Genomic DNA, 26,531 nt, shown 5'->3' on the forward strand with positions numbered 1-26,531 from the left:
TTTCTCCAAGAATTCCTGGGGTAGTTCCTTCAATAATTCCTGCGGAAGGTCCTTCAGGATTTCTTACGGAAGTTCCTCCAGGAATTCCTGCGGAAGTTCCTCCAGGAAGTCCTGCGGAAGTTCCTCCAGGAATTCCTGCGGAAGTTCATCCAGGAATTCCTGCGGAAGTTCCTCCAGGAATTCCTGCGGAAGTTCCTCCAGGAATTCCTGCGGAAGTTCCTCCAGGAATTCCTGCGGAAGTTCCTCCAGGAATTCCTGCGGAAGTTCCTCCAGGAATTCCTGCGGAAGTTCCTCCAGTAATTCCTGCGGAAGTTCCTCCAGTAATTCCTGCGGAAGTTCCTCCAGGAATTCCTGCGGAAGTTCCTCCAGGAATTCCTGCGGAAGTTCCTCCAGGAATTCCTCCGGAAGTCCCTCCAGGAATTCCTCCGGAAGTTCCTCCAGGAATTCCTCCGGAAGTTCCTCCAGGAATTCCTCCGGAAGTTCCTCCAGGAATTCCTCGGCAGTTCCTCCAGGAATTCCTTCGGCAGTTCCTCCAGGAATTCCTCCGGAAGTTCCTCCAGGAATTCCTCCGGAAGTTCCTCCAGGAATTCCTCCGGAAGTTCCTCCAGGAATTCCTCCGGAAGTTCCTCCAGGAATTCCTCCGGAAGTTCCTCCAGGAATTCCTCCGGAAGTTCCTCCAGGAATTCCTGCTGAAATTCCTCCTGAAATTCTTCCAGGAATTCCTCTGGAAGTTGCTCCAAGAATTATTGCAGAAATTTCTCCAAGAATTCCTGGGGAAGTTCCTTCAATAATTCCTACGGAAGCTCCTTCAGGAATTCTTACGGAAGTTCCTCCAATAATTCCTACGGAAGTTCTTCCAGGAATTCCTGCGAAACTTCCTCCAAGAAATCCTGCGGAAGTTCCTCCAGGAATTCCTGCGGAAGTTCCTCCAGGAATTCCTGCGGAAGTTCCTCCAGGAATTCCTGCGGAAGTTCCTCCAGGAATTCCTGCGGAAGTTCCTCCAGGAATTCCTGCGGAAGTTCCTCCAGGAATTCCTGCGGAAGTTCCTCCAGGAATTCCTGCGGAAGTTCCTCCAGTAATTCCTGCGGAAGTTCCTCCAGGAATTCCTGCGGAAGTTCCTCCAGGAATTCCTGCGGAAGTTCCTCCAGGAATTCCTCCGGAAGTACCTCCAGGAATTCCTCCGGAAGTTCCTCCAGGAATTCCTCCGGAAGTTCCTCCAGGAATTCCTCCGGAAGTTCCTCCAGGAATTCCTCCGGAAGTTCCTCCAGGAATTCCTCCGGAAGTTCCTCCAGGAATTCCTCCGGAAGTTCCTCCAGGAATTCCTCCGGAAGTTCCTCCAGGAATTCCTCCGAAAGTTCCTTCAGGAATTCCTTCGGAAGTTCCTCCAGGAATTCCGGAAGTTCCTCCAGGAATTCCTCCGAAGTTCCTCCAAGAATTCCTCCGGATATTCCTCCAGGAATTCCTCCGGTTATTCCTCCGGAAGTTCCTCCAGGAATTCCTCCGGAAGTTCCTTCAGGAATTCCTCCGGAAGTTCCTCCAGGAATTCCTCCGGAAGTTCCTCCAGGAATTCCTCCGGAAGTTCCTCCAGGAATTCCTCCGGAAGTTCCTCCAGGAATTCCTCCGGAAGTTCCTCCAGGAATTCCTCCGGAAGTTCCTCCAGGAATTCCTCCGGAAGTTCCTTCAGGAATTCCCCCGGAAGTTCCTTCAGGAATTCCTCCGGAAGTTCCTTCAGGAATTCCTCCGGAAGTTCCTCCAGGAATTCCTCCGGAAAATCCTCCAGGAATTCCTCCGTAAGTTCCTCCAGGAATTCCTCCGTAAGTTCCTCCAGGAATTCCTCCGTAAGTTCCTCCAGGAATTCCTCCGGAAGTTCCTCCAGGAATTCCTCCGGAAGTTCCTCCAGGAATTCCTCCGTAAGTTCCTCCAGGAATTCATCCGGAAGTTCCTCCAGGAATTCCTCCGGAAGTTCCTCCAGTAATTCCTGCTGAAGTTCCTCCAGGAATTCCTCCGGAAGTTCCTCCAGGAATTCCTCCGGAAGTTCCTCCAGGAATTCCTTCGGAAGTTCCTCCAGGAATTCCTCCAAAAGTTCCTCCAGGAATTCCTCCGTAAGTTTCTCCAGGAATTCCTCCGTAAGTTCCTCCAGGAATTCCTCCGGAAGTTCCTCCAGGAATTCCTCCGTAAGTTCCTCCAGGAATTCCTCCGGAAGTTCCTCCAGGAATTCCTCCGGAAGTTCCTCCAGGAATTCCTCCTGAAGTTCCTCCAGGAATGTCTACGGAAGGTACTCCAGGAATTCGCCCAAGAAATTCCTCCTGGAGTTCATGCGGTAGTTCCTTCTAGAATTCCTCCGGAAGTTCCTCCAGGAATTCCTCCGGAAGTTCCTCCAGGAATTCCTCCGGAAAATCCTCCAGGAATTCCTCTGGAAGTTCCTCCAGGAATTCCTCCGGAAGTTCCTCCAGGAATTCCTCCGGAAGTTCCTCCAGGAATTCCTCCGGAAGTTCCTCCAGGAATTCCTCCGGAAGTTCCTCCAGGAATTCCTCCGGAAGTTCCTCCAGGAATTCCTCTGGAAGTTCCTCCAGGAATTCCTCTGGAAGTTCCTCCAGGAATTCCTCTGGAAGTTCCTCCAGGAATTCCTCCGGAAGTTCCTCCAGGAATTCCTCCGGAAGTTCCTCCAGGAATTCCTCCGGAAGTTCCTCCAGGAATTCCTCCGGAAGTTCCTCCAGGAATTCCTCCGGAAGTTCCTCCAGGAATTCCTCCGGAAGTTCCTCCAGGATTCCTCCGGAAGTTCCTCCAGGAATTCCTCCGGAAGTTCCTCCAGGAATTCCTCCGAAGTTCCTCCAGGAATTCCTCCGAAGTTCCTCCAGGAATTCCTCCGGAAGTTCCTCCATGAATTCCTCCGGAAGTTCCTCCAGGAATTCCTCCGAAGTTCCTCCAGGAATTCCTCCGAAGTTCCTCCAGGAATTCCTCCGGAAGTTCCTCCAGGAATTCCTCCGGAAGTTCCTCCAGGAATTCCTCCGAAGTTCCTCCAGGAATTCCTCCGAAGTTCCTCCAGGAATTCCTCCGGAAGTTCCTCCAGGAATTCCTCCGGAAGTTCCTCCAGGAATTCCTCCGGAAGTTCCTCCAGGAATTCCTCCGGAAGTTCCTCCAGGAATTCCTCCGGAAGTTCCTCCAGGAATTCCTCCGGAAGTTTCTTCGGAAGTTCCTCCAGGAGTTTCTCCGGAAGTTCCTCCAGGAGTTCCTCCGGAAGTTCCTCCAGGAGTTCCTCCAGGAGTTCCTCCAGGAGTTCCTCCAGGAGTTCCTCCAGGAGTTCCTCCAGGAGTTCCTCCAGGAGTTCCTCCAGGAGTTCCTCCAGGAGTTCCTCCAGGAGTTCCTCCAGGAGTTCCTCCAGGAGTTCCTCCAGGAGTTCCTCCAGGAGTTCCTCCAGGAGTTCCTCCAGGAGTTCCTCCAGGAGTTCCTCCAGGAGTTCCTCCAGAAACTCCTCCTGGAATTCCTCCGGAAGTTCCTCCAGAAGTTCCTCCAGGAATTCCTTCGGAAGTTCCTCCAGGAATTCCTTCGGAAGTTCCTCCAGGAATTCCTTCGGAAGTTCCTCCAGGAATTCCTTCGGAAGTTCCTCCAGGAATTCCTTCGGAAGTTCCTCCAGGAATTCCTCCGGAAGTTCCTCCAGGAATTCCTCCGGAAGTTCCTCCAGGAATTCCTCCGGAAGTTCCTCCAGGAATTCCTCCGAAAGTTCCCCAGGAATACATATGTAACGTTGTCGGGATATTTTGAATTAAGGTTCAAATAAAATTCAAAAGCTTTGGACGTTTTTATTTTTTTAGGCAAAATCATTTGTAAATAAATTTGGAAATTAGTTTTTATTATTGTTTTTAAATTAATAACTTTTGACGTTTTTATCCTTTTAAGCAAAAAAATAAATAAATTGAATTAAAGCTTATTATTTTTGTGCATTAATTATTTTGTTTTTTTTGTATATATTTATTTTCTTTTGAATTTATTTAGCTTTGGACTTTTTTTTTCTTTTTAAGTAAAATAATGTTTGAATTCGTTAATCGATTCGAAATCCAAATCGAGACCAAAATATAATCAGTCTTTGCCTGACTACTTGACTGTCTTGGGTAATGAAATGTTTCGTGCGGTTTGTTTCTTGGCTAAGTGGCAAAGTGGTACACTGCTTCTGAATCAGAGAGTGCAGCAATGGCTCCTGGAAGTAAAGAGCTCTTTTTCAGCCATTTGCTTAAATCTAGGGAGGCGCCAAACTGCTATTGCCATTCGAAAATCGTTAAAGAATAAGCAATTGTCCTTCAAGGTTTCCTGTAGTATAGAACCCTTAAGCTCGTTCATTTTCGCTCGCACTAGAGGAGTAGAAGTATCGCGGTTTTTAAGTTCCAAAAAAAGAATTATAGATTTTCAAAAGGGGAACGTGTGAACCTTCAAGTCTATCAAAGATAGGTTGAGAACAGTGATTTTAAAAGCAAAGTGTTGTGAAATGAATCTTTTGGGGTCTTCCAGATAGAAGCTAGTTTCGTCAGTGCGGCTGACTATTGCGCGATTTTCCTCCGTTCTATTGGAGAATTTAAACCAGACAAAAAAGGTAATTCGTGTAGATAGATTTTAATTAGTTTTTGACTAACATTCGCCATTCGCGTTGGACTTCCAGCGCATAGGCGCGTTTTGCACGGGCTGGAATTCGGAAAGCGACCAGCGGAGTCAGTTTGGGGTTCCCGTCGATTTTTTTGACCATTCGAGCTCGTGTGTCCGCTAAGGCCCGCCTTCGAAGGTGTTTAGCTAGAGATGAGTGAAGTTTGCCAGTCAGTTGACCGAAGCTGACCCGACAGCCGCCAAAAACTGTCGTAGAATCACCCGTACCCGTACTGGGGGTGGGGGGTGTGTTGTGGTTAGGTTCCGAGAGCACGGTCCCCGTACGTCGTTAATTATCGTACGCTGGACCGAACCTGAACCAAGAGTTAGTAGCTTCCTTTTAGTCCTCGCCCGGTGAATCGGAAAGGTACGTGAAGCCGTGTCGTAAGGGAAAGTGGGCAACTAGTTCGAGGGAACGGTATTCCGGACGCTCTCGAGGATCGAAATTCGAAAGTCTTTTGTCTAGCCGCCGCTCCCTCCGCGTGTTTAATTCGGCCATTTTGCGCACGAGCTCATACCGCCATCTTGTGAAAAAGCGATCGCCCACTGGCAAGCCGCCGCAAGCTGTTTCACAAAAAATATTTTTAAGGACGCAATGATCCAATAGTAGGAAGCGATCCCAGTAAAATTATATGAATTCATGCAACTGAGGATAATAATTATATTTTTTCAAATTATCAAAATAGGCACCAATTTTGCTTTCGTTATGGAGACGCATGGTAGCTACTTCAAATAAGCATCTGAGAGATTCTCATCCTCTTGTTATTGTCCATGCAAGCTATTGTTGAAACTTCGTTTAAACCAAACGCTGACCAGGTTCTATACAAATATTACGTTAGAACTTATGAACGGAAGAAGAGAGGGGCTTCGATCGTTTTCTAACGCATCAAACGAATGAAAAAAAATGTGTATGGGAGAAATGTGATATGGAGGAAGGGAGGGCGAAAAACCCAGATAATTTGCTTACGTAATAAGTGTACGATCAGTACCCCAATCAGCGATCTTTTTTCACTTTAGCGCTGCGGCGATGTTGGAGCACTAACTGCCTGCGGGTGTTGGGAAAAACTAAAAAAAAAAACATGAATCGAATCTCGAATTAGAACACGCCGGACAAAACGTCGTGCATGATTTGACTCATCCATTTGAATTATCGCAGAAATTTTTATGTTCTGCATTGTATAAACATTGCATTCATGTTCTTTGCATAGAGCAATCGGTATCATTGCACGTGAAAAGAACAAATAGCGTCACGTGGAGAATAAAAAGTGAATTGAAGCACTTTTTGAAGTGCATTGATTTTCCGGCAATTGAGTAAAACGATGCAATTTTGCTAAAAAAGCTACTGCGCGATGCTTTCCGTTAAAGTCGCGAATGAATTTACTCGCAGGTGAGATTTTAATGACTGAGGGTTGGGAACGATTTTGCTAACAATGCTAACTGTAATGGAGTGCGAACGATGAGTGAATTTAATTTTTGATTTTCCCTAATGATGAGTTTCCATTTGCTCCCTAGTTGGTACTGACATTATTCCACTGCGGTAATAGTTTTCGTGCCGAAACATTTGTTGCAAATCGGTTATTATTAGTAACAGCGTCATAAAGCTCGGGTTGATCGCTGCATGTACGTCCGACGACCAGTAGTAAAAAAAAGTTCGAACAATTGCATTTCAATATTCTGCAAGATAGCATTTTAAGGCACCAGTTTGCTTCTATATTCAATTTAAAACTAACAATTAGATAACCTTTCGAGACGAGCCAGCTTTGGGCTGAAAGTCTCGCTAATAAAGAAAAAAAAAATGTTAACTTAGCTACACATACATCACCAAATTGGATAACCTAGGGTGGGCAGACGACCATTGTTTTGCTATTTTCCATGCTACGTTGGCGAGGGTAGTCTAAGAAGAACTCTTTCAGTTCTCCCGATATTTTAAATATTGTATCAGTAAATTCTATGCTGAAGGTTCCAGTGATCAAATTTAAATTATTCTACGAGATGTTCGGGACCATTTCACCGCACGGTTGCATCTTAGGTCATTATCCCCTAGCTCGCTTTTTATATTTTCTGCGCACCATCAGAGTTTGCAGAAGTTCCGGAGCGACGCAATTTCCCTTTCATCTGTCACGTCGACATTGCTTCAAAATTGAAGATTTTGTTCCCACGGTCTATTTCGTTCCGTTCGTTCACCTGAAATGGGCGGATGGAGGGCTTTGGTTATACGTCGCAACGTTTCCAATAGAGGAAAATCCTTGCTGTCCGTTTCGTATTACCGGGTTCCATCCTCGCCGTACCTGTGACACAGTCCGTAGTATGGTCTGTAAATGAGCGCTGAGCTTGTTATGCTAATGATGCCCGCCATTCCAAAAGGACATCGACGAAAAGCTACGTTTTCAATTTATTTTATTTTCTTCCTCTCGGCTATACATGGAGAAAGTCTTTTCAGACTTTCAGTTACACAAAGTTAAGGTTAAGGTAATTGGATGTTTACAGCATATTCTTTTGATGTAAATTATTTTGCACCATGTAAAGAAGAGTTTTTTTTCTTCATATTTTCTAAATATTAAATAAAAAGTGTAGAACATATTCATTGAATCTCTTTGTTCAGAGAACATATGATTTGTAACTTGGTTTATTATAGTAGAGACATACCTTCTTATTTCATTTAACTTCTCTTTCTATGGTAGTTATTCTAGTTTCTTTGTTCAATTCGGAACGGGAAATTACAGCATATTAATCCATCTTGGCACTGGAGCAGTCATAATTTATTCAAATTGCAAATGTTTTGGTTGTACGGAGATCATTTCAATCGACAACATTGGAAGAAGGTTTGTCCCCAAAAATGTTCGTTCTCGATTGTCCCTTTAGTTTATTGTAATGCAAAGACCCCATTGCCAATAAAATGCGAAAACAATGATGACCTGTCTTACCAACTGACTGAACATAGAGAGAATGGAATTGCTTGGTACTTCACGTGTATCGCCACCGCACCACACCTTTTTCGGTGGTTACTCGGAATGGTTGGCTTACTCTCGGAGTGTCATTTTGTAGAAAGCTTTATTGGGGTCGTTTCAGTCGAGAGCCTTTTTTTTCCCGTATGTGTGCTTCCACCGAGAAAGATCAAACGAGATCCTAAATGATGAGACCGCAAACAGCCAGAGGAAATAACAATTAAGAGGTACTTTGTTGATAGAGCGGTAGCAGTTGAGATAATGTTGTCCTCATTAATGAGATATTGTGTAATCATTCACTCAGGATGATTGTTGGATGATCATTTTTTTTTCTGTTAGAAAATGATAATTAGGTTTTAGTTAGTTAGTTAATTAGTGAGATTTCAAATCACATAACTTAGGGAAGTTAACTACTATCCATAGTTATCTAAAAATCATCATTTTTCTGATATCGATGCTTACACTTACGGACTGCTCTTATAAGTAGAACAGAAAATATATATTAGGCGCTGCTTCCCTGTTTATTATAATTAAAACAGACACCAGTTACTTAGATGTCAATAAAATTTGGAATGCCTATAGAAGATACCAGATCAAACAGTAGTCTCAAACTTACCTGCATTCGAGGACACGGCCAAAATAGAACTGGCTTGCCGTAGGTGGACGTAAGATGGGATGATAAACTGTCACAGTATCCGATTGTTGACATAGCATCCACGTCGTCACCGGATATGTACAACACCCCGGAGATGGATGAATCGGACAGCCATCTTTCGAAGCTGGTCAGATCTGTTCGTGGGAGAAATAAAATGAACCTTTAGCGTGTATCAGGAATAGAATTTCGAAAAAAAAGGTTTGATTCTCAAACAAGTGAGATGGAGCGAAGAAAAACAAACAGTTTTATCCACTGAAGGACTATGATGCCTGTCTCAAATTGAATCAGCTCCAATGTATCAGCAATCTTTTACCACTCATTTTCTCTTCAGTTAGGCCGGAACAAATAATTCCTTCTTGGATGGAAAGTGAAACATAAATCAATAAAATTTCCAATAGGCAAAGTTCATCCATTTTCTATAAGAGAGAACATCTTGTCAATGCATTTTTGAATTTACTGCTCAAATAATAAAATTTCGATACGAAATTTCAAGAGAAGAGGAAAACCCATGAAAGTAATATTTGTTCCCAAATATATGTTTTGCCTAAAGTGCATAGAACATGTTTAAGGGTAAAATAATCCGTCTTTATTTCACCCTTAAACATGTTCGAAGCACTTAGGCTTTTTCACAAATTAAAAATAATCAATTTATCAAAACATCGAAAAAAAAATTTCCGATGCTATCGGAGATGTCAATTTAATGTGGACTTGGAATGAAAAAATCCCAGCTATGAAAGACTGAGCTGCAATTAAACCCTAATCATCAAACTAGCACTATGTACGAGATAAAATGTTTACAGTATGGTTCAAGCTGGCATGGGAAAAATTCAAACAATAAGGTAGACCTTCCTAAGTTCAGCGGCGAATGGATATTGTTTTAAGGTTACTACATTTCGATGATCCACAGCAATGACGATGTACCACCGTAAATAAACTTCACTACCTGCTGCACCGCCATGCTATACATAGTTGTCCATTTCTCTGCGATGCATCATGACTAGACTTGCCAGTAAATCATTATAGGGAGCATCCATAAATTACGTAACGCTTAGAGGGGGTGGGGTTGCCCGAAGTGTGACAATCCATACAAAAATTTTAAATGATTCAAGCAAAAAGTGTGACCTAGGGGGGAGGGGTAGGGGGGTTGAAAATGTCCAATTTTTGCATTACGAAACTAATGGATCTTCCCCTAGCTGTTAAATCTATTGATGAACGTTTCTGGTAACCGCCAGTGTATCGAGAAAGAGATCGCTTATGAAGGGAAGGGTCGTTTGGCCGAATCCCATCTGTCTGAAAGACATTTGGCCGAATAGGATATTTGACCGAATAGGACATTTGGTCGAATAGAATATTTGGCCGAACATATCATTTGGCCGAATAGGTCATTTGAAAAGTAAGAAATGAAGTGTGAAAAGTGAAACGTCTCACTTCTCATTTTTTATTTCCCACTTCTGACTGTTAAAAGTGAGTAGTGCGAAGTGAGAAGTGAAACGTCTCACTACTCACTTTTCACATTTCATAGTGAAGAAGTGAGAAATGAGGAGTGTTAAGTGAGGCGTCCTACGTCTCAGCGCGAAGTAAGTAGTGAGACTACTCTCTACTTACTTCACACTACTCGCTTCTTCACAGTGAGAAATAAGAAATGAGGAAAGTGAGAGGTGAGACGTCTCACTACTCACTTCTCACTTTTCATAGTGAAGAAGTGAGAAATGAGGAGTGATAAGTGAGACGTCCCACGTCTCAGCGCGAAGTGAGTAGTGAGACGACTCACTACTCACTTCTTCACAGTGAGAAATGAGAAATGAGGAAATAGAAGTGATACGTCTTACTTCTTACTCCTTATTTCTTACTTCTTACCGTGAAAGGTGAAAAGCGCGAAGGGAGTATTGAAACGTCTCACTTCTCACTTCGCACTTCTTAGATGTAAGAAATAAGAAGTGATGAGTGAGTAGTGAGACGTCTCACTACTCACTGTAAAAAGTGAGTAGTGTAAAGTGAGAAGTTGGAAGTCTCACTACTCACTTTTCACAGTGAGAAGTATAAAATGAGGAGTGAGAAGTGAGACGTCTTATTTCTCACTGCTCACCCCTTATTTCTCACTTATTACTTCTAACTGCGTAAAGTGAGAAGAGCAAAGTGAGAAGGGAGACGCCTTTCTTCTCACTCATGACTTCTAACTTCTTATTTCCCACTAATTACAATGACAAGTGAGATGTAAGACGTCAAATGACGCTTTCGGCCGAACGACCTATTCTTCTTCTTCTTATTGGCATTACATCTGGGGCAGAGCCGCCTCGCAGCTTAGTGTTCATTAAGTACTTCCACAGTTATTATCTGCGAGATTTCTAAGCCAGGTTACCATTTTTGTATTCGTATATCATGAGGCTGATACGATGATACTTTTATGCCTAGGGAAGTCGAGATAATTTCCAATCCGCTAATTGCCTAGACCGGCATTGAGAATCGAATCCAGCCACCCTCAGCATGGTCTTGCTTTGTGGCCGTGCGTCTTACCGCACGGGTAAGGAGGGCCCGAACGACCTATACAAATGGTATATTCGGCCAAACAACCTTCGACCAAACGGTCCTTCCATACCTAAAAATGGCATGGGATGGCAGTACAGTCGCTAGAAAGAGAGGCCAAGGAACCGTTCGAAAGTGTTGATGCTCAAGCGGACAATTACGCATCGACATGTGTCCATAAAGCGATATGGCAACAAACGGTGGCCTAAAGAAAAAAAAAAAAACTGTTCGATGCCAGCGATGAAAGTTTGTCTTGATACGAATTGAATACACATAACGCCGTTCAAATTTTTCTCCGGAGGACGTGATGAGCAAGCTCCGAGGGAAAAAAATACTCCAAAGGTGTTGTAGTAGTAGTAGTAAAATCCTTCTTTATTTAATCATTTTCTGTTCTACAATTATTATTTTTCTACATGTACAGTGCTCGGCCGGCTTGGCCCTCCAACTTCAGTTTTAAATTTTTATGTTTACATTGTTATTTAAGTGTTAATATGATATATCATGACGGCCTTTAGGAGGCGCCGGTGTGTTTTTTAAAATTTGATAACGTAACTACTATGTACACTAATATTTACAATAAAAATTTGATAACCTAGATTGGAACTAGCGCCCTAATTGGAGCCTGATCCGAATGCAAGCAACGGACTCTAAACTTTTCTTTACACTCACCAAAGCGTTCATGTAAGGTTTTTATTCCGGCCAGACGGTGGACCTCGGATGTTCTTGTCCTGGGAGGGGTGTTGAGGATCATCCTCAGGAATTTGTTTTGGACCCGTTGAAGTTTGAGGTGGTGGGTTTTAGCGCAGCTCTCCCAGACCGGCATGCCATATTCGATCACAGGGAGGATGATTTGCTTGTAGACAGCAAGCTTATTTTTCAGGGACAATGACGACCGGCGGTTGATCAAAGGGTACAGTAGTTTCAACAAGACGTTACACTTTGTCACCGTTTTGTCAACCTGTTGCCTGAAAATAAGCTTGCTGTCGAGGGTCAAGCCAAGGTAGCCGGCCTCATTGGCCCATTCCACAGTCGTGCCATTGAGGATGATTTTACAGTCCCCAGGCGGAACAAGTTTAGGGGATTTGGAGTGGGGGAAAATGATGACCTGGGTCTTCGCCGCGTTGATACAGATCCTCCAGCTGGTGAGGTACTCTGTCAGGGCATCCAGGCCTCGTTGGAGTTTTGCCACTAGCGCTCTGATCACTCTACCGTTGTAGACGATGGATGTGTCATCTGCGAACAGAGACAGAATGCCGCCTTCTGGAGGTTCTGGCATGTCGGAGGTGAACAGATTGAAAAGCAGGGGCCCGAGGATACTGCCCTGGGGGACGCCTGCGACGATGTTGTGCGCATTGGAACTCGCTCCGCTGATTAAGACCCGGAATGTCCTTGCCGACAGGTAATTGTTGATGATTTTCACCAGGTAGCTGGGAAGATTGTAGCGTTGTAGTTTGTACACCAGGCCATCATGCCATACATTGTCAAATGCCTTCTCGACATCGAGTAAGGCCATGGCGGATGTTTTCGAGACAAACTTGTTCCGTCTGAGGACGTTGGTAACTCGGGTCAGTTGGTGTACAGTTGACCGACCGCGTCGGAAACCAAACTGTTCCTCGAGCAAAATGTTGAGATTTTCGGCAGACTCAAGTAACCGATGATGAATAGCTTTTTCGAATAGCTTGGATAATCCTGAGCAGGGTTCGGATTTCTCACTCACTCACGCGACAACAGATCGCTCCACCATCCATTTTATCCGGATAAATTACAGTGCGATAAACTCCGGCACAAGCGATGGTGCGAAAATTTGTTATCCCTCTTCCCATGTTTCGCGAAAATCAAATGCTGCTTACTTTGCTTCTCCGAATTGATTGCATACGACGATGCGCCACGATAAGTAGTAGGTTCAAGACAGCAGTTTTTCTATTTGCTTTCAATCGGTTCGTGTGGTGGCGTGGTTATAGTGGGCACTCTACACATTTTAAAATTGTTTTGGGTTCGAATCCCGTCGCGGAACTACATTTTTGTGAATATGCTTTTAAAACTTATCTGAAAAAGTGGCGAGGTGGAGAATTTGGAGGCCAAAAATTAAATTATCCGACAAGCCGGCGCTCGCGAGTTTATCGCCCGTCTTTCTATCCGGATAAAATATTGTGTGAGAACACTTGCTCAAAGGAGAATATGGAAAAATTGCACTCCGCTGTTTGGATCAATCCTGGGTTTTTATTCATATGAGTGAGAATTCCGAAGCCTGATCCTGAGAGAAGGCTGATGGGTCGATAACTTTTGAGGGAGGAAGGATCCTTCCCAGGCTTCCGGATGGGGATGACTTTCGCTGACTTCCAGGACGATGGGAAGTAGCTAAGCCGGAGACACTGATTAAAGATCAGCGAGAGGTGCTCAAAGAACGGAGCACTCATGTGTTTGAGCTCGAGATTCAGGATGCTGTCGAAGCCTGGGGCCTTCATGTTCTTCGACGATTTGATATAGGCCGTCAATTCGTCAGCTGAGATCTCCAACTCCTCCGAGAAGTCGTTGGGAATCAAATGGATGTTGTTAGCATGCTCGTTGACGGCTGCTTCGTGTGGACTGACGATGTTCTGCCCAAGATTGTGTGAGCTGACGAAGTGACGACCTATTTCAGCGACCTTCTCTGCAGGAGTTATCAAGCGATCCTTAGAGCCATTATTGTCTAGTGGGATCAAAGGTGGAATGGGCCGAGGCTTGGATTTTAGAATTTTGGTCATTTTCCAGAACGGCTTAGCATAATCTGGGAGAGTGCGGATCTTATTCGAGAAGTCGTTATTTTTGAGGTCCACCATTCTGGCCTTGATAATTTTTGTGAATCGATTGCAGCGTGTTTTAAGCTCAGGCAGTCCAGTACGCTGAAACTGCCTGCGAGTGACATTCCGCAATCGAATCAAATCTTTGGTGAGTGTATCGATGTTTAAGGAGTTGCTTACCTGCCGAGCCGTCGGTACGTGTTGCTCTCGGGCCGCCGTGATCGCCTCCTCGATAGCGCACAGCTGGCGGTCGATACTTTCCGGCGTCTCCGGACGCACCTCGTAGTCGACGGTGTTATCGACGCACTGCTGGAAACGCTGCCAGTTCACTCGGTGGTAGTTCCGCCGTAACTGTTGGTGCCGATTGACCGAGGAGCCCAGTTCCGCCACCACCGGATAGTGATCCGAACTGAGCTCCTGGTATACAACCGGCTGCGAGACGTGGTCACTCAGGTTTGTTACGTAGAGGTCGAGCGTTGCGTGTGCACCGGACCGACTCAGCCAAGTGGGGGAATCCGGGCTCAGGATCGTGTAGTGGCCTTCCTCCATGTCGTTGCTCCAGATGGTGCCGTTTCGATTGCCGCGACTGTTGCCCCAGGCTTGATGTTTGGCATTCAAGTCGCCGGCAATGATATACTGGCCTTGCCTCCGCGTCAGCTTGACGATGTCCCTCCGAAGGGCAGCCGATGATCCATCGCCGGCTTTGGCTTGCGTTGGACAGTACGCCGCGATGAGCGCGATTGTGCCGACCGAAGTGGTGATTTCGACACCGATGGCCTCGATGACACTGAGCTGGAAGCTTGGAAGCAGACGACAGTTGATGTTGTAGCGAAGAGCGATGGCCACACCACCTCCCCTGGTCGGCCGGTCGAGTCGCACGATGCGGAAGTCCGGGATGTTGACGTTCACCTCCGGTTTTAGGTGCGTTTCGGTGATGAACGCCACGTCTATTTCCTTCTCCTCAAGGAAATCCTCCAGCTCGATTGTTTTGCTCTTTAGCGAGCAAGCGTTCCAGTTGACCAGGCCCACCCTAGCAGCCATTTTCAATGATGAACATGCCAAGTGTGAAAACCTGGTCGAAACGGGTTTTGCAGCCGCGCAGTCGAGTGGCGAGCTGCGCGAAGATCAGCATCAGTTGCTCCGGAGTTTACAGCTGGGCAGATTCCTCCGGTGGGACGGCTTCGTTCTCCGACTGCCGACGGAACCCAGGAGGAGGGAGCGGGGGCCATTCGCTGGTGGATGGTGCCGACGATGTTGGAGCTTGGACCGATGCAGCTGCCGCTGCCAGTCGCTTGTGCGGCTGTAGCGGTGGGAGTATTGGAATCACACGACGGGGAGCAGGGATGGCTGGAAAGTTCACCTCGTTGATTACAGGAACACGGTTCTTCTTCGGCATGGTCCAGGTGGAAGCCTTCTTCCGGATTTCCAGGAACTCGGCTCGCTTTGGGCAGCCCTTTGTGGTGGCCCGATGTTTGTCGCCACAGTTGGCGCACTTGGGATCGGCCACCTCCATTTTGTCGCACTCGTCAGTCGGATGGGGTTCGCCACACTTGTTGCAGCGCGGCTTCATGCGGCAGTTCCTGGTGCCGTGCCCGAAATTGAAGCAGTTGGTGCATTGCGTGACATCGCGGTACACTGGCCGATATCGCTCCCCAGTCAACGACGGTGTAATTTATAACGCCAACCAGCTTCAGGTCCTTCCAGGTAGTGGAGCCGTGCTCCAGATGGATCAGGTAAAGCTGGTCGCGATATTTCCTCGCCTTGTCGTGACGAGCAATCTTGTGGACGGCTACTGGCTTCAGTCCGCAACTTTCAAGCTCTGCTTGGAGCTCTTCCTCCTTCATGTCGTGAAGTCCTCGCAGCAAAGCCTTGAACGACTTCGTGCCGGGGTGGTCTGCGAGTGTCGTACTCATACTTGTGGATCTCGAGAACCTCCACGACGGATTGATGATGGTCCATGTTTGCCGGCATCACTTTCACGCCCTCGTTGCAGAGCCGAAAAGTACATTTCAGTCCCTTAGTGATCAGCTGGCGCAAATTCGGCGGATCGCCCTTCACAAACACAGGCGGGAACTTCTCCTTCCGCTCTGGTTGCACCTGCGGCAACTGCTATTGCTGCTTCTTCCTCTTTTCGGCGGATTGCCGGCGTCATCAAGCGGCAACGGCGAGAACACGTTGCTCTGCAAAAGCTGCTTGAGGGGGGTTATCCGCGCCTCCAAGAGCAGTGCGCTTAGGCACTTTTCCAGCGACCGAATCGGCCACCGAGTCTTCCATGACGGGTCCGGGAGAAAATAGCGCCAACGCGACAAGCGAAAACGTAAACAGCGAAAGAACGAGAAAAAACACTTCGAAAAAATGCGCGAGCAAAAAACACGTCCGTACGTGTTGCTGTCTCGAACTGAACTGATGAACTCTCCAAAGGTGTTGTACCTGAACCAAACGTCTACTTCCACCTTTCATCAATAACTGTGCCGATTTACTGATAATATCTGCAACAATTATCTTCAATCACTCTTCGACGGAAGGTATGTTTTCGAGTGCATGGAAGTCTGCTGACATCACATACATATCGGGTCTGGCAATTGAAGAGCTACATCAGAATAAACAAAATAAAAATATTTCATTTCAATTTCATCCAATTTCACTATAAAACTTATCACTTTTTTGCTGGTCAAATTCACCTTTTTTGGGCTTGAGTTTGACCACTCGTCGCTGACGATCGACGAACGCATCGGACGAGGCCCGCAGGTGCTCCAGATGTACTTGTACAAAAAAGATGACGTTTTAGAGCAGATGCGGCCTCCAACAAACTCTAAATAGAGAAATTCATAGGGTTCAGGGTCGGCGAACACAATGGCCGCAATTAGCTCGAAATTAACTATTTGGGGGGAAGGGCCATTTGGCCGATTGCCACTAGGCCGAACGTTGTTTGGCCGGATATACCATTTGACCGAACAGACCATCAGGCCGAAAGTCATTTGGCCGAAAGAATCGTTTGGCCGAAAGGGTCGTTTGGCCGAAATGGATGTTTGGCCGAAAGGGTCATTTAGCCAAAAGGGCCATTTGCCCAAAAGGGTCATTTGGTCGAAAAGGTCGATTGATCGAAAGGAACGTTTAAGCGAAAGGGTCCTTCGGCCGAAAGGGTCGTTTGGCCGAAAGGAACGTTTAACCGAAAGGGTCGTTTGGCTGAGAGGGTCATTTGGCCGAGAGGGTCGTTTGCCGAATAGGACATTTGGTTGAATAGGTCATTTGAAAATTTGGAGTGAGAAGAGAGACGCTCAATTCTCACTCCTCATTTGTCGCTTCTCACTGTAAAAAGTGAGAAGCGCGAAGTGAGTAGTGAGACGTCTGTTTACTTTACTCTACGGAAAACTTTCGGGAATACATTTAATTTTTATTGACATTTATGGCTTTATGGCTCAAATTCAGCTGGGGTGTACTAGGTAGCAAATATATCCCCTACATGGGAAATAATAAGTAGAGCTCTTGTTAATAAAAAAAAAATTTAATTTGTTGGCGGCAACATAGTTTCCACTGCCTTATAAAGGGTTAAATCCAGTGTGCATTAAGTTTTAAAATCATATAAAACATTTTGAAACAGTTCACTAAATTGATTCATTTCCGGATAAATGAACTGAGGAAGCGAAGATCACTTCTAATGTCCAAACAATTATTTATTTTTCTTATCCATCAACAGGCTTCAGATAGCCCCAATGATTTTTTTTATTCATTTCTTTATTTGGTAGGCACTCTGTGTTTCTTAACCGCTACTGTGCCGTCATCTACTGTGGTATTCTGCTGTACAGAATCCACACAGAATCTATTTTTAGACATTCGTTGTTGTTATCATTGCCGGGTCCATCTCATCGTGAGTCCATTGTGTCCTTTTGTCCGTATCGTGTATCCAATTGCTCGTTGCATTGTTCGGTTGCCGCTTATCCGGGTACGTTGGAGGTATGCCTTCGAGAAGAACAATTTGTCAGTCGTCATCGGGCAGCCGTGTCGGTGAGACGCGCACCCCAAAACGCCACCGTTTGGGCTGCACCTCAGGCGACTGATAGCCCCAATGATGTTGGTAATAATATAAAACAAAAAAAGAGATACAAATCAGGTCAGCAAATAAAAGTAAAACAAAAAAAATAGAACAGAAATAACAATCAATAAACTACATTCATCTTCACAGTATCACGGAGACCTGTTAGAAAATAATAAAATAATGACGAAAACTTATGACGAAGCATATTACGTGTACTGTTGAAGTCGAACAGCGGTGCCACTCTATTTAAGATTCGTTGTAAGCCACTAACCCCTCCTTGCAGGCCATAATTAGTACGTTGTAAAGGCAACCGAAGAAGCTGTGCGGTAAGATGCGCGGCTACAAAGCAAGACCATGCTGAGGGTGGCTGGGTTCGATTCCAAGTGTCGGTCTAGGCAATTTTCGGATTGGAAATTGTCTCGACTTCCCTGGGCATAAAAGTATCATCGCGTTAGCCTCATGAGATACGAATGCAAAAATGGTAACTTGGCTTAGAAACCTTGCAGTTAATAACTGTGGAAGTGATTAATGAACACTAAGCTGTGAGGCGGCTCTGTCCCAGTGTGGGGATGTAATGCCAATATGAAGAAAAAGAAAGGCAACCGAAGCATTACGTTGATACAAAGCGTGCGTTGCTGAACGTTAATATCAATTCGCTCCAAGATGGCTTCACAATCAATTCGACCCTGAAGCGTGTCAGCAATCGTCATTACCCTTGCTGTATCTTTTTTGGTGCAGAGCAGCTCGAGATCTATTGAACGACAACTGCTCTCGTAGCTCGGCAACTGGAGCGGATCCCACCAAGGAAGCTTTCGAAGCGCGAAACGAAGGAAGCGACGCTGGACGGATTCTACTCTATCAGATCCATTGTTGTAGGCCGGGCTCCAAACTGCTGCACAATATATATCGGTAAAATTTTTCGCTGTTCTAAAAATAAATCCCAGCATCTTTGAAGCTTTCTCGACGATATACGACACATGCTGCTTGAATGTTAATTGCGAGTCTAAAATCCTTCAGATCCTTCACTAAATTTCACGCGCCCAATTGTCGTACCGTGCAGGTTGTAAGCGAATGTGATCGGTTGCCACTTTCGCGAAAAGGTGATGACGGAGCACTTGGTAGGATTCAGTGTCAAGCGGTTTAGCAGGTACCAACTGGCGAAGAGATCTAGTTGCTCTTGCAGATAGTAGCAGTCAGCGATTGACTGGATCAAAAGGAACATTTTAAGGTCATCTGCGTACGATAACCGCGGGCTCTTTATGATCAAGTGCGCATCGTTGAAGTAGAGTAGAAAAATCAGTGGACCTAGATGACATCCTTGTGGTACACCGGATGTTGCCTAGAAGCAATAAGATCTGAAGTCTTCAATCGCCACCATCAAATGTCGGTCGGACAAATACGACCGAAACCAGCGAAGAAGGTTGCCGCAAATACCGAATCTGTCGAGTTTTGCTATCACGATGACATGGTCTATCTTATCAAATGCGATGGTGTAATGTCAGTGTAAATGACATCTGTCTGAGCCCGTTCAATCATGCTATTAGTGATAAACGATTTCAGGCACAAAAGGTTGGTGGTCGTTAAACGTCCAGCTGTAAAACCGTGCTGATCTGAGCAGAAGTGTTGTTTGCAATGCGAGAGCAATGGTTCCATGATAATCAGCTCGAAGAGCTTCGACAACGCACTCAGCGAAGTTATGCCTTGGTGATTGTTAAAGTTACGCATACTGATTTTTTTGTGTACATGAAACATGTGGGCGTGTTCCCAGAAGGATGGAAATGCGCCGCTGGATAAAGACGAACGAAACAAGCGCTGAAGCGGTACTAATAAGCAGGAGATATGTTTCTTCAAGAACGATGCTGGAATCCCATCCGGACCCGGACTGTTCGATGATTTCAGTTGAGATGCAGCCTTGGAAATTGCATCCGCATCCACATCGAATGTACCAAGCGCTTGTCAAACCAATGGCACGTTCCCAGCAGCGAGGGTGGTTATCACTTACAGTTTCATTGTTAAATACGCTGGAGAATTTTTCTGCGAATAGACGACATGTTTCTTGGGTGGAAGTGGCCATTTCGTCATTCAGGTGCATCGAGGACGGAAACCCAGACTCCTTTCGCTGTTCATTGGCATATGAATATCTTGCTCGTATTGGAAAAAAACATCTTTGATTGGCTCGCTTGTACTCGTAATTGAGCCTGACGTAATGATCTCTAAGCGGTACTGCACGTTGCTTTGTAAACTTACGCAGGGCAGCTCGTTATGTTGATTTCAGTGAGTGTAAATGAAGTCGTTTGCCAGGGACAGTCGGTTTTCCCATCTCTCACAGTCTTTGGAACATGTCGATCATTAACGTAAGTTAAAATATTTGAGAAAGTTCGCGCCGCAGTTTCGACGTCCTCTTGTTCCAAAATACTCTCCCAATCTAATGAAGACAATAAATCATCGATACTTCGATTATCGGCTCTTGAGAAATTGTATGAAACAGTTCACTATGGTCCAGAGTACAGATTTACGCGGAAAGATGAATTTTACGCCAAAACTATATTTTTTAGAAAAAACTGTCGTTCTACAAAATTGTTCGAAATAGTAAGGCCATCATTATAGTTTTACCAGAAAATAGAGTGGCCCATCATATAAAAAAAATAGAAAATATTTTTTTATTTCTCGGAATATTGACATGTTATGTTTTAGAAAGATGTAGCACAGCTTATTCCAATCAATTTTGCTAAAAAACTTTTTCTGTAACTTTTAAGTTTGCTGATTTAGAGCAATTTTACCTAATTGGATTAGGGTGTACCTAAAAAAACAGTATTTTTGATCTACTTTTTTTTTGTTTTAGATTTCTCGAAAAAGTCGTCTTCAGGTGACTTTTAGAGCTAAAAAAATGCAACTTTTGATGGGTAAATATGCTCAATATCTTTTTCCGATCAAAAGTTATAATCGTTTTTCTGTCAAAATTACATTTTTTTCATAAGTTGATATCTCCGGTTAGGGCAGACCAAAAAAATATGTTTACACGGCATTTGAAAGATAAATTAATATTCTTTATTATGTCAAAAAATTGGGGATATGTTATTTTTTTATCTCAAGTTTTACCATTTTTACTAAAATCATGTTTTTTCAAATAAATTAATATAACTCGACAACGGAAAAAGATACAGACGATGTTCTTATAGCAAAACACGCGTTTTGAAAAGCCCCAAAAGTCTTCAGAAGATGACATTCGTGAGAAATGAAAAAATCTACAGCTCTAACACTTTTTATAAGTTTTATCATTATCATCGTATTGCAAGATTTACGAGAAAAGATGCATTTTCGGTCTGAAGCATACTTTTAAGAAACAAAATTTGTTCTACAAAGTTGTTCTGGATACTTGGGCCCTTATTATAGAGTTACCGAAAAATAGGGTGGGCCATTTTATAAAAATGTAAAATTTTCATTTTTTTATTTTGCGGAATATTGACGTAAAATGTTCTACAAAGTTGTAGCGCAGCTTTTTCCAATCAACTTTGCTATATAAACTTTTTATGTAGCTCTTAAGCTCACTTGTTTAGAGTAATTTTACTTACCAGGATTAGGGTGTCCCTCAAAAAAACAAGATTTATGATCTGCTCATTTCATTTTTTATTTTTCACGGATGTCACCTTCTGAAGACTTTTGGGGCTTTTCAAAACGCGTGTTTTGCTATAAGAATATCGTCTGTATCTTCTTCCGTTGTCGAGTTATATCAATTTATTTGAAAAAAACATGATTTTAGTAAAATTGGTGAAACTTGAGATAAAAAAATAACATATCCCCAATTTTTTGACATAATGAAGAATATTAATTTCTCTTTTAGATGCCGTGTAAACATATTTTTTTGGTCTGCCCTAACCGGAGATATCAACTTATGAAAAAAATGTAATTTTGACAGAAAAATGATTATAACTTTTGATCGGAAAAAGATATTGTGCATATTTACCCATCAAAAGTTGCATTTTTTTGAGCTCTAAAAGTCACCTGAAGACGACTTTTTCGAGAAATCTGAAACAAAAAAATTAGATCAAAAATACTGTTTTTTTAGGTACACCCTAATCCAATTAGGCAAAATTGCTCTAAATCAGCCAACTTAAGAGCTACAGAAAAAGTTTTTTTTAGCAAAATTGATTGGAATAAGCTACGCTACAACTTTGTAGAACATAACATGTCAATATTCCTAGAAATAAAATAAATATTTTCTATTTTTTTTTATATGATGGGCCACCCTATTTTTTGGTAAAACCATAATGATGGCCTTACTATTTCGAACAATTTTATAGAACAACAGTTTTTTTCTAAAAAATATAGTTTTGGCGTAAAATTCATCTTTCCGCGTAAATCTGTATCCTGGACCATAGTGCAGTTACTTCTGAAGCATTAAAATCATGCGCCGTATTATGAGCGATCGTCACAAGCAATGGAGGGTGATGAGCAACCGATTTTACCAAAGGAGCAGGAGCCTGAACTACGGACGGAGCACGATCTTGATCACTGGCAAATTTAGAAAATGTAAGACCCCTCTCCGGACTCAGACACAGGGCCGGGATGTCTGTTGGTCGGTGGCGGGAAATGCTCGACTGTGCTGAGAGGATAGGGGACTTCCAAGATACTTGAGGCAAGTGTGCATCCCGATGCTCCAACGAAGACATGGATATTATTCAGTCGATCTTAATTGCTTCCTCTACCGTCGGGAATTCGTGAAATTCGTGCTTCCTCTACCGTCGCGGGTCGTGAATGGCTGGTGATGATTTTGGTCGCCAAAAATACGCCGATGAACTGTCACCAGAGAATTCCCTAAAAAGAATTCCTTTTGGCCAGGTGGATGTGAAGAGCGCTCTTGGTTTCAATTCATCATTCTTACCTACTTTGAATGAGACGAAGGATAACGTACTAACGTCTCTACCTTTTGCTACCAGCCTTGTAACTTGAACGTCATCCGCATCTAAGCGTTTTTGGCAAGGGCAGCTACTTGCTCTGCTGAGACTTCCGGTGCGATTCTCGACAGATACAGATAAAATTTCGGTTGATTTTTAGGAACTGTCCTGATTTCCAAAGACGGAGTACCGGAGCTACCGGATTATTGAAGAAGTGTTGGTATGGAAACCGAGGGTGTGTTATCATTTACACTAAGAAGCCGTCGTTTCTTGGAGAATCGCCGTCCAACTCCGATTCGCTGGGAGGCCATAGGAGTAAGTGAATTCGAGTTGATCAAGGTAGCAAAATTATGCCGAATCCCTGATTTTAGCTCGTTGAGAATTTCGGTTTTGAGATTTTCCAGCATATCACCATGTGAATCCAACGCTTGTTGTTTACCCGCGTCATGAGCGGCTTTGACGGTATTACGAAATCGTGAATCCTTCATCAGTATGGTACATGATGGACAGAACCAAAATACTTGATAATTTTTCATTACATGCTCGAAGGCGTCAGAGGACATGCCGGTGCAACTAGGATGGAATGTAGCGGTGCAAAATCCTTGACATTTCACATGGCTCTCTGATGCATCACCAGTGCAAGAATGACAAATAATGGACATTTTATGACTTTTCGATATACCGCGACACCAGACAACTTTACATTGAAAAAAAAAACCGGTAAGAGTATGCTTCTCATATTTGTTTTTATTCCTTGTACGGTAGCCGAACAAGTCGCCGCTAGGAGAGACAACACAGCCAAATTTTAGTCACTGTTTTGCGAGCGATTTAAAATGTTGCGATAATGGTTTGATTCACATTCAATTTTCAAGTTAACTTATTGCACTGTATGTAAACGATCCAATTGAGGCGACACGCGACAATAACAGCACGATATATCACCATACTCTATCATATCAATTCCAAACTGTGTCCACGAAGAATTCGCTTCTCTCTTCCAGAGCTATTCTGAGCAATTCGTTATTGATTCGTTATTATTCATATGCAAAATTTAAACATCAGCCGAATCTATGCGGGACATCGAAATCCGTACACTTTAGCATCTCAGTATATGGAAAAGTATCTAGAAAATATGAATCAAATGCATATTAAAGGTCAATCGTTGATACAGGAGCACGAAGGCTTCTACTTTTGAAGTGTTACGCATTTACACATTAGAAACTACTAAAATTGTGATAAAATAATGAACTAAATCAACACCTCTTGAACCGAGATCTGCGCACCGTGGACGGATTTCGAATCAAAGGATAAAAATCCGTACAGCTATTTTTTAAATAAATATTTAAATTCAAGCAGACTAATTTACTAGACCACCGCTGTAAATAGTTAAATACGCACCTTGAAAAGCGATCCGTTTGATTTGTATTCTGCTAAGATTACTTTATTATTCGCAATTTACAATTAAAACACAGTTACTTTTGATGCAATTATGTTCTACACGCAAACAAATGGCGCCCAGAAACTCCACCGTTGGTGGGTTTCAATTGGTTTTTGATTTGTGCTGTTTTCAAAGCCTACTTTTCATCTCAATGGCCTAAAAGACAGTAGTCAAGTATATGAACCGGATAAGATAAATTATTTGTAAATTAATCACCTTCAATTCCCTTCAATTTATTGATATCGCATGAGGCGGACGGATTTCGGTGCTGTACGGATTTCGGTCCCCCACGGTATTGCTGGAACGAACAAAAACGTGACAGCAATTTCAAAAGCAACCATCCGCGCACATGTTTTGCTGCGATCCCTGCTCGTCCTATACGGCCATGAAGCATGACCGTTAAAAGATGCAGACTGTCAAATTCTCGTAGTGTTTGAGCGGAAAATACTCTGTTCAATACTTTGAGGGGTGATGGAAAATGGTGAATAGTGCAGACGCATGAATCACGAGTTGAACCATGTGCACACAAATGCAGACACCGGCAGGCTGATAAATTACGGTAGATCACAATAGCCGGAAGAGAGAACAGCGAAAGTGATGACGTTGCATATTAACAAATTTATCCAGGTTTCGGTTAATTTCCTCATATTTGGCAATCATTATTCTGACCCATTGCAATGTGGCCATGGCCAGAATTATAAACATGAAGTGGCACAATTATTTTATACTGTAAATTGAAGAGCAAATGATTCGTGAACTGTGTGATACAATTGGTGACATCGAAATAAACAACCGCAAGTGGTCATCGTGCTTCTGTCTATGCTCATTTCATGTAGAATATATTAAATTAAATCAGACATTGTAACGAGCCATACAAATACTCACCTCGCCAACGTCGGAAGCGCACTCGTTGCCGTAGCTCTTCAACATCGGGCTCGCCTTGATCGACAAAAAACAGTTTGACAAAATCGTGAAATTCGCGCTCCAACGCGACGACCCCGGCGCTTGTCAGGGACCGTTGAACCACCACCAAAATGTGACGGTGCTGTTGATATTGTTCGCTTCCACCCTTCTCCATCATCGTCGGATTGGCACTCGTTCCTGGCGGATCGTCAGCAGACGGGAGCTCAGCATCGTCGTGGCTGCCGTTGTATGTCGGCGAGGGCAAAACGCGGGCCTCAATTGGCTGTGAAATTCGGCAGATAGCGGCGACGAGTAGAACGGCAAAGCTCAGCACTTTTCGGCTGGTGGCGCCTCCACTTGGGCGCCACATGTGGAAAAGCGTGTTCGGATCGGTATTCTCGGTGCTGGATCGATTCAACTGATTGTTGTATTTTTATGACCCACACCAATGCGGCAGGAATTCGCTTGCCACGGGGAAATCAAAAGCCATGATGATATGATAACGATGTTTATCTGTTGCTTGTTCAAATAAAATAACGCCATGCTTTTGATTTTGAATAATTGCCTTGGATTCGGATTGCTTCTAGTGGAATGCTGTGCCTTGTTCGACCATCAGTGTTGAATAAACCGTGATTTAATCGGTAAACTATATTTTCTAAATTAATGACAAGTTGTAAGAGTAGCAAAAATATCCGTCACAATGACACGATTCTGGGACAGAAACATCACTTAAAATACGCTTACGTACCTAATCACGTAATAAAAGAAGGTAATCAACAACGAGAATGATGATGTGAATAAGAAAGACATAGATCATGTGTATGAACAGCAGAGCCCTAGCAGCACACATGTTCCACAAAGATTGCTGCAACTTATATGTGACCAGATTCAGTCACATTGAAGTCACTGCAACCATTTTCGGTCGACCTGTGCTGCTTGGGAGAGCGCCGAATTTTGATATGTTTTTGGTTTCTCAGTTTTGAACTTCAACTCGGATAAAATTTCAGTCCTGGTGGATGCTCATAATTTGACCTCACATTCCAATTCACAATAAAAATCAATCATGTCATTCTATTGTGGAAAATTATCGCATTTTCTCACCAAAATTATGAAAAAGAATTATTAAGTCTTTTACGCTTCAGTACATATTTATTGAGAATCAACAGCAATCAGCACAATCTACGTGCTTGTATTGTCGAGTGGATAACGATCACGAAGCAACTATTAAAATTTCCATCGATGGCCGATGTAAGCGAAAGTGCAATGATGATTTCTGTCCCGGAATTTGTCTGTCCCTGTCTCTTTCCGGACAATGCTTTGAATGTAGCAAAATGTTGCAACTCGTAGCTTGATTTCTAGCAGCATTTACAGTTTTCTACATGAAATACATTGTCAGAAAAGTGCCGAAAATAATGCTTGGCGCATCTGTAGAGTAAAAACATTGTGTTTTAAATCATTATTCTAGAAACACCGGTCACGTTTCTGATAACGTGATTTGTGTTCCTGATAACGTAATTCTAAAAAACATTGTCTTTCTGATAGTTCACGAATTCGAGTATGATTCGAATGCAGCTAGGAATTAGGAACTAAACTTGTCAATACCGATATACCCTATGTATGAACAATTGTACGCAGATATTTGCACCTTAATCCTCCAATCTTCATCCCATTTGATCGCACCTTCACTTTACCGCGATGTTCTCCTTCGAGGCGAAGATTGCATA

At 43.7% G+C, this 26,531-nt stretch overlaps 1 protein-coding gene across 1 annotated transcript in view; it reads right to left on the reverse strand.

The window, feature by feature from the left end:
- LOC134220553 (uncharacterized) overlaps positions 1 to 25,188 on the reverse strand; it is a 286,010-nt gene extending 260,822 nt beyond the window's left edge. Inside the window, exons 1-2 of the mRNA XM_062699640.1 lie at positions 24,790 to 25,188; positions 8,194 to 8,366 (exon numbers count right to left, since the gene is read on the reverse strand). Coding sequence (XP_062555624.1) covers positions 8,194 to 8,366; positions 24,790 to 25,177 — 561 coding nt within the window. The 5' untranslated portion in view covers positions 25,178 to 25,188. The remainder of the gene's footprint in view (positions 1 to 8,193; positions 8,367 to 24,789) is intronic.
- Positions 25,189 to 26,531: the final 1,343 nt, after the last annotated feature.

The sequence above is a fragment of the Armigeres subalbatus genome, chromosome 3 (assembly GCF_024139115.2).
Source record: "Armigeres subalbatus isolate Guangzhou_Male chromosome 3, GZ_Asu_2, whole genome shotgun sequence".
Taxonomy (NCBI): domain Eukaryota; kingdom Metazoa; phylum Arthropoda; class Insecta; order Diptera; family Culicidae; genus Armigeres; species Armigeres subalbatus.